The sequence below is a fragment of the Abramis brama genome (genome assembly GCF_963993115.1).
Source record: "Abramis brama genome assembly, chromosome: 1".
In the NCBI taxonomy this organism is placed as follows: Eukaryota; Metazoa; Chordata; class Actinopteri; order Cypriniformes; family Leuciscidae; genus Abramis; species Abramis brama.
Window position 1 is genome coordinate 69,650,588 of NC_139963.1, and position 9,405 is coordinate 69,659,992.

The 9,405-nt window shown below is 40.6% G+C and overlaps 1 protein-coding gene across 1 annotated transcript in view; it reads left to right on the forward strand.

Moving 5' to 3' along the window:
• LOC311094388 (uncharacterized protein) overlaps nt 1–2,075 on the forward strand; it is an 84,274-nt gene extending 82,199 nt beyond the window's left edge. Inside the window, exon 2 of the mRNA XM_084132343.1 lies at nt 334–2,075. Within this exon, the coding sequence (XP_083988469.1) occupies nt 339–1,589 (1,251 nt within the window). The 5' untranslated portion in view covers nt 334–338 and the 3' untranslated portion in view covers nt 1,590–2,075. The remainder of the gene's footprint in view (nt 1–333) is intronic.
• The last annotated feature ends 7,330 nt before the right edge of the window (nt 2,076–9,405 follow it).

Consider the following 9,405-nt stretch of genomic DNA (forward strand, 5'->3'; position numbering starts at 1 on the left):
GCACTCTTACTATCCTCAATTAAAGTTTGGATGTGTGTGTAATGACTGAGAAATAATACATTTAACATATAACAAATAATATAGTTATTGCTAAAGAAACATGGGATTTGTGTCTATAATGTTTTAAATATAATAATTGGAAGATAAATTTACTTTGTTCATGGAAAGTTTCAAGGACATATAATCAATTATAAAAAGGCATCAAATTATAATATTTTATAGCAGTTGTCTACTTTCTACTATTACATCAGGGCTCACTTTCATGTCCTTTCACTTTATATTTCTCTCTTTGAATTATTTTGATGTACTGAAAATTTGTTTCTTTCCTGTCAGACCCGATGGAAGTGAAGGAGGAGAGAGAAGAAATGAGTGAAGTGAAGGAGGAGAGTGAAGAACTGGGTGAAGTGAAGGAGGAGAGTGAAGAACTGAGTGAAGTGGAGGAGGAGAGTGAAGAACTGAGTGAAGTGAAGGAGGAGAGTGAAGAACTGAGTGAAGTGAAGGAGGAACATCATGTCAATCCTGAAGGAAAACCATCGAGTCGCTCAAAGACTAAAAATACATTTTTAAAGAAAAGAAGAGCCAAGAAATCTTTCACCTGCACTCAGTGTGGGAAGAGTGTCACAACCAAAGGAAGTCTTCAGATTCACATGAGGATCCACACAGGAGAGAAGCCGTTCACATGTGATCAATGTGGAAAGAGTTTCAGTCATTTATCAGCCCTTAATGTTCACACGAGGATCCACACCGGAGAGAAGACGTTTTCATGTGATCAATGCGGCAAAACATTTCTTAGAGCATCAGACCTGAAGGCACACCTGACAGTTCATACGAAGGAGAAGCCGCATTCATGTTCTGTGTGTGGAAAGAGTTTTTCACTGCTGCAACATTTACATAGACATCAGAAAACTCACACTGGTGTGAGAGAGTACATGTGCTTTGAGTGTGAGAAGAATTTTACTACAGCGGACGGTTTAAAACGGCACCAGAGAATTCACACTGGAGAAAAACCTTACAAGTGTTCACACTGTGACAAGAGATTCAGTGACTCATCATCTCTGAAAACACATGAGAGGATCCACACTGGAGAGAAGCCGTTCTCATGTGATCAGTGCGGGAAGAGTTTCAGTCAATCATCAGCCCTTAATCTTCACATGATGGTCCACACTGGAGAGAAGCCATTCTCATGTGATCAGTGCGGGAAGAGTTTCAGTCAATCAGCAAACCTTAATGGTCACATGATGATCCACACCGGAGAGAAGCCATTAACATGTGATCAGTGCGGCAAAACATTTCTTAGGTCATCAGAGCTGAAGAGACACCTGACAGTTCATATGAAGGAGAAGCCGCATTCATGTTCTGTGTGTGGAAAGAGTTTTTCACTGCTGCAATCTTTACATAGACATGAGAAAATACACACTGGTGTGAGAGAGTACATGTGCTTTGAGTGTGAGAAGACTTTTAATACAGCGGGCAGTTTAAAACAGCACCAGAGGATCCACACTGGAGAAAAACCTTACAAGTGTTCACACTGTGACAAGAGATTCAGACACTCATCATCTCTGAAAACACATGAGAGGATCCACACTTGAGAAAAACCTTACAAGTGTTCACACTGTGACGAGATTCAATCGATCATCACATCTGAAAATGCATGAGGATCCACAGCAGTGGGAAGCTGCACACGTGTGATCAGTGTCGGAAGAGTTTTGCTTTTAAAAGTGACATGAAGCTACACATGAAGATCCATGCAGTGAAGAAACCACTTAGTCAGGGGGCCAAAACTGATATTAAAACTTTGTCGGACACTTTTTGGTACAAGTATACAACCTATCCAGTATTAATATTTAACCCCTCAACATGTGTTCTAGCCAGGTTGTCAGCTTAGAAAATGTTTTTTTGTCCATTTTAACACTATATTCTTAAAAGTGGTAAAAGCGGATTTTTTTCCCCAAAGTGCTTCCATTTTCTTCCATGTTACCTATTGTAATTTTGGGAAAATGTGCAATATAATCCAACTTATGTGCAAGCATGATCATTAAAAAATAATAATCAATAAATACCACAAGAGTATCACACCACAAGGGTCACTGTTGTGTCAGCGCAGCTGTGATTTGGCAGCAGATTGAGGCAGCAGATCCAGAGAAGATGATCACAGCAGGTGTCAACAGTGCAGTCTGAACAAAACTTTATAAAGGAGTGAATCACACAATCACACAACAGATTAACTTGATCTATTTGCAGGGCCGGCGCTCCGCACACGCACATCACGCACTGCGCGTAGGGCACCAAGTGCTTGGGGGGGCACCAAAAAATCTGGGTCGTGAAAAATCATCACAATAGGCTACTAGTATTTAACAAATAAAATATGTCTAAAGCATGTTAATATACAAAAGCAATACAAAAGTAATATAGGCCTAGACCAAATTAGTCGAGAAAAAGGTGAATCTCCTGTGCCAGTCTCCCTCTGGTGCCCCCCCTCCCCACCTCCCAGTGGTCTGTTCGATTATGCCTCAATCAATGTCAAATTTGGCAGACACCGACCTCAGACAACACAATGCTTAATCATAAAACAGATATAACACTACGATGTCCAGCAATCGATTTAAATAGGCTAGTACATTGATTGGGTTTTGTACATTGATCCAACGAAGTTAAGCGTGTGTTTAAGTGGTCCAGGGGTAGAATTTTTTTGCAGCAGATTGAGGCAGCAGATCCAGAGAAGATGATCACAGCAGGTGTCAACAGTACAGTCTGAACAAAACTTTATAAAAGAGTGAATCACACAACAGATTAACTTGATCTATTTGTCTACACAAACATTTACCTCAAGATTCTACCATTCTACCATCAAATGTTGCCAGAAACAGGTAAGCTAAACTGTTTTCCAACTAGCTATATACTTACCAGACATACACTCACCTAAAGGATTATTAGGAGCACCATACTAATACTGTGTTTGACCCCCTTTCGCCTTCAGAACTGCCTTAATTCTACGTGGCATTGATTCAGGTGCTGAAAGCATTCTTTAGTAAGGGTGTCACGATTCTCCAAATCGATTCGATTACATTTTCGATTCTAAAGTCACGGTTCGATTCGATTCTCGATTTTAAAGAAATAAATTGAAAGCACAAGCTATGCCATTTTAAGACTTGTATGCAATATAATAATATCTGACCTTTGTTCGCAATACCACACACTACATTGTCAAATTTAAAACGTTTATTAACAACATAATGTAACAATAACTTATATCTTCAGTCAATTGGAAACTTAAACAATATAACCTATTACCTGGCTATTATAGTCCCGGGGCTCCCTGGACTCCTCAGAGCAGTCACAGGCGAATAGCACGGCGTTTTAAATTGGGTTCCCACAGCATTTGCAATGCATTACGAGAGAACGTTCTCATAAGGGAACGTAGGCTACTTGGTTACTTGCGTAACCTCGGTTCCCTTAGAGATAAGGGAACGAGTACTGCTTTGCCTTGCCGTGCTATTTCGCTCATATCAGGTACTTCGCTTCAGTTGATTTAAACCTAAAATCCTTTGGCGAGTTTTTTTGTGAATTATACTCTCCAGCCACGTCCAAATTGGCGCGCTCGAGGTTGGCAGGGCGCCATGTGCTCCCATTGGACCGTACGCCACTGCTAACTCGCCATAGTTTCGTCCAGTTGCCGCAGCACAGACAATCGGCTCGCTCAGACGAGATATGATGCTCTCGCTGTGCTGCTGCAATGTGTTTTAAAATAAAGGCTTCAATATTCTCGAGAAAAGGAGCATTACCTATTACAGGCAAGCCGAGCTGCCGTGACATGGGGGCGTGGCAGCATCGACAATTCCATTTTTTGATTCGATAATCGAGATTGAGCATTAATTTCGATCGATCGATCAAAATCGTGACACCCTTATTCTTTAGAAATGTTGGCCCATATTGATAGGATAGCATCTTGCAGTTGATGGAGATTTGTGGGATGCACATCCAGGGCACGAAGCTCCCGTTCCACCACATCCCAAAGATGCTCTATTGGGTTGAGATCTGGTGACTGTGGGGGCCATTTTAGTACAGTGAACTCATTGTCATGTTCAAGCAACCAATTTGAAATGATTCGAGCTTTGTGACATGGTGCATTATCCTGCTGGAAGTAGCCATCAGAGGATGGGTACATGGTGGTCATAAAGGGATGGACATGGTCAGAAACAATGCTCAGGTAGGCCGTGGCATTTAAACGAAGCCCAATTGGCACTAAGGGGCCTAAAGTGTGCCAAGAAAACATCCCCCACACCATTACACCACCACCACCAGCCTGCACAGTGGTAACAAGGCATGATGGATCCATGTTCTCATTCTGTTTACGCCAAATTCTTACTCTACCATCTGAATGTCTCAACAGAAATCGAGACTCATCAGACCAGGCAACATTTTTCCAGTCTTCAACTGTCCAATTTTGGTGAGCTCGTGCAAATTGTAGCCTCTTTTTCCTATTTGTAGTGGAGATGAGTGGTACCCGGTGGGGTCTTCTGCTGTTGTAGCCCATCCGCCTCAAGGTTGTGCGTGTTGTGGCTTCACAAATGCTTTGCTGCATACCTCGGTTGTAACGAGTGGTTATTTCAGTCAAAGTTGCTCTTCTATCAGCTTGAATCAGTCGGCCCATTCTCCTCTGACCTGTAGCATCAACAAGGCATTTTCGCCCACAGGACTGCCGCATACTGGATGTTTTTCCCTTTTCACACCATTCTTTGTAAATCCTAGAAATGGTTGTGCGTGAAAATCCCAGTAACTGAGCAGATTGTGAAATACTCAGACCGGCCCGTCTGGCACCAACAACCATGCCACGCTCAAAATGGCTTATCCCTAAAACCGTATTCTGGACAAATGTGGGCAAAATAATTTTGATTTATTTTTAAAAAATACTTCCCTTGATCTGAGCGGTACAAGACTTGGCCACTTTTCCTAAGTTTGCCTCCTGAACACACACAATTTTTTTTGACTCAATTCTACAATGTTAAGTGGGTGAAAAAAAAAAAATCCTTAATCTTGTATTTGGGTCAAAAATGGGCACCCATAGAAATGAATGGGAAAAAGTGAAAGTGACATTGAAAGTGAAAGTGAAAGTAATGTAATTTAGAGCAAAAACTGTAATTTAGAGCATTCTTCTTGTTTTTTTGTAAAAATAAATCAATAGATCCAATACAATGCATATCTAACATACACACAAATGAAGGGCTGATCCTGTACAACATTCTCATCATGGCAAAAACTCACACTAAAAAAAATAAGCATAATTTACATAGAAAATATGGTACTTTTTGAAGTAAATAAATTCAAAAATACCCCCAAAATAAAAAAAACACCATAAATGGATGGACAAAATTTTATCGAAGACAGTGATATAACATTTATAATAAATAAAAAATAGGATCACATCTGAGTCCTCTGTGCCCACATTTGTCCACAATTACAGAATTAAGGGCTATAAAGTGAATACGGTTTGAGGGCTACATCACCTTTCTTTCCCATTCTGACATTCAGTTTGGAGTTCAGGAGATTGTCTTGACCAGGACCACACCCCTAAATGCATTGAAGCAACTGCCATGTGATTGGTTGATTAGATAATTGCATTAATGAGAAATTGAACAGGTGTTCCTAATAATCCTTTAGGTGAGTGTATAGCTAGGCTAATCTCCTTTCATAATTACTAGCTTACTTACTAATAGGCAGGGCTCGACATTAAGGCTTGTCCGCTTGTCCGGGACAAGTGGATTTTTTTGTAGGACAAGTGGAAGAGAAAATTAGTTGTCCGACTGGACAAGTTAAATTTCAAACAAAATAAAATGCCATGTTAATTAACGTTATGTGCCGTTAACGACAGAGTAGAACGTGCAGCGCAAACACAGAGCGGAATATTGAACAGAGAGCGCAGCGCGCCGACACACACACACACACACGGAACGGAAAAGACCTGCTCGTGAAGTTACTGTACGTTCACACCGCCGCCGACTTGAGCTGCAAAGAAGCTCTGGCCGCCCCGTCAAGAACTTTTGTCAAAAAGTACGTGGCAGCTTGTTGACGCTTTGGCCGCTCTGACGTAGCAGCATTCTATGTTCGATTATGGGAGAGTGCGCGCGCGCGGCCGGGACTCTCTCTCTCTCTCTCTCTCTCTCTCTCTCTCTCTCTCTCTCTCTCTCTCTCTCTCTCTCTCTCTCTCTCTGCTCGTTCTTATGCCCTGTCAAGCGCGCCGAAAACTGATCGCCGAACACGGAGGGACGGGACAGCATATTTTCTGCCTTTTCGGTAGCCGCAACTGGAAGTCATAAAAACGAGGCAAGAAAGACGAGTGGAGAGTGATGTTTCTTCAGGCTCCGCAGCCCGGCCAAGCGCCAGGAAAAGCTCCAAAAAATCACCTTACACCAACAGCACCATATGAGTTAAAACGAGAACGAAAATTTGTAACCAAATGGAAAGATGAATTCGACTGGGTTATTTATGAAGACGGAGAAATGTTCTGTAGCGTCTGTCGGCGGCAACCCAACCTGGCTGACAAGTAAGTGACGTTAGCTTGTTAGCGTCGGCAGCCGTGTATTGTAAACAAGCATTAACAGCATTTGTATTGGTTAAATGTAGTTAAATATTAGCTAATGTTCAGATGCAAAGTAGCTACACGTTTTAAAGTATCCCTTGGTAAATCAGCCTCTGCTGGGTAGAAAGTAGCAAATTGTTATGTCTACAAAATTATTTTAGATATAAGTTAGTATACAGTAAGTCTAGCTATAGCTTGCAAATACTGAGTAACGTTATACCTACCGAATTTGAGTTAGCCAATGTCATTAGCAATGCAAGCTAACGTTAGTTTGTTAGCTGTATATAAAATTTCACTGGGTCTTGCAGTTTGGAAATTACTGAAATTATTATGAAATTATTAATAATAATTAATTAATTTTTTACTGAAATTATTATGAAAGGTTATGTTCTACTAGCCATTTGCCTACTTTAGCAAGTCGCAGTATTTCCAAGCCCGGATAATGTAGGCTACGTAACTTAGATGACGCAGTAAATAATTCCTCTTTCAAGTAATGAAACCAAGTGTTGAGCATTAAAGGGACTGTAAGTAGGAATTTCTCCCATCTAGTGGTGAAATTGTATTTTGCATTCAAACGAATAATGCTCTCCAGCGCCTCACTTTTTCAAATGCGCTTTTCATCTACGGTAGCCGTTCTGTACCAAAAAGCTATGACAGGATGTCTTATAATAGCACTTCGAGTTTTTCTTCGGGTGAACAGGTTTGTTATTTAAAACAAACTGAAACTTGAAACAACGAAAAAAAAGAATGTTAGTTATCAATTACTGACTGTGAAAAACATTAACTATGGTAATTAGTAGTAATGCCTTCTTTACTCGTTATATTTTTTGAAGTACGTGCATTGTTAGATATCATCATCATCAGCGCATTCTCTAACGTTACTTTACTCAATAGCTGCTATTCATCAAAGAGCCTGTTTAACTTAACTATAAATGTTCTACTGTCTATATAATAAAGTACACGACCAAGCAATGAAAAAAAGCTTGTAATTAAGACCGTAACATTGACTTACCCTAAAAGAAGAAAGCACGCAACTTCAGGGTCTCTTTTGAAAGCTTTCTCCTGCATTAGCTATCCCGACATTAACCCTTGTTTTTGTAATCTCCGGTCACGTTTCCTTTTACGGTCGATTTTGGACTTTTTCGACGACGAGGACTCATCCTGTGACTCAGCATATGTATGAATGAACGGTGTATAAATAACCGTGCAGTGCATTCTTTTAAACTTGCCGCGGCAGTGACAAGCGCCTCTCTGCTCTGCTCCTCCGCTTGTGCTGTCTTCAGTCACGTGACGCTGGCTCTGAACGAGACGCGTTGTGGAAACGCGTTGGCCTAGTACTTTTTGTCCCTCTCTGCTATTATAGTTTTTCAAGATGGCGGAACTACATGGAAGCCTCCGTGGACCTACCCGTCCCATGTATATAAAGATAATAAATTCTTTGTTTATGAGGATTAGTCTGATCATTGGCATAGGTATTTGTACACCATTGAGAGCATATTTATGAATAAAAATATTGATTTTAGATAATAAAATACCTAAAAAGCTACACATAGTCCCTTTAAATTAAAATGTTACCAAGGGATCTTGGGACGAAGCTGCAAAAACAGTACATAGGCCTAACAGAAAGTGTTTCATTCTGCAGAAATTGTGTAAATGTTTAACAAATAACATTTTTAATAACACCTAAATTGTTACCTATATTATTTTTATAATATTTCAGCTCATCTTCGATGGTCAAAGGGACAAGTGCCTTTAGACATGACACACTGCTGTCCCACAGGATCAGCAAACGTCACCAGCACTGTGCTGTTGCAGAGAAGGCAAAAGGTCCTAATGCAGAAGTGCCAACTATAGTCCAAAGAGTACAAAAAATGGACCTAGCCTTGTTTAATAAAATGAAAAACGTTATGCACACAGCCTATTATATTGCAAAGCAGGCGCAACCCTTCACTCAATTTCCTGAACTTTATGGGCTCATCAACAGGACCGGTGGGACACTCCCAGACAGCTACAATTCAGACAAAGCTTGCGCTCGGTATGTCACACACAGACAAAATAAACACAAATAAAGTAGCTGAACAATGCTTTATTGTGTGCAGTACCCAAAGTGTTAACAGAATAATGTTGTTCTTTGCAGCTTCATTTGTAACATATATGATGTGGAGAGGGAAAAGCTCATGGAGAAGTTGAGGAAAGCCAAACATTTCTCCATCATGATTGATGGGGCAACTGATGGTGGCACCATTGAAAATGAAGCTGTCTATATCCGCTTCATGGCAGACGAGGGTCCAGTAAATGCTTTCCTCTCCATTCAAGCTGTTAAGCAAGGAAATGCTTCTGGGATCCTGGATGCCATCTACTGTATGCAGATAATGTGGAATGGTTCAATTCAATTCAATTCAAATTTATTTGTATAGCGCTTTTCACAATACATATCGTTTCAAAGCAGCTTTACAGAAAGTGCATTTCAGAAATGTACATAGAGAAATACAGTTAGTTAATCATGTATTGATTTAGGGCATAAACATATCGCCAGCGTCGAGTCGTCTCTTCACAGGCGCCGAGTCGTCTCTGCACGGGTGTTGGGGCATCTGTAGTTTCCATGAGAGGCTGGATACAAACTGGAGCTGACGATCTGTATTTACCTCGGGACTAGCGTCCCGAGATAACAACAGAAAAGCATATGGGAAATAATTAGCGTAGCTGCTGTTCGTAATATTAATGCATTCAATCTGATTCAACTGTAGTATAAAAGGTAAGTATTATGTGAATGCTTAGCTAAAGAGATGCGTCTTTAATCTAGTTTTAAACTGGGACAGCGAGTCTGA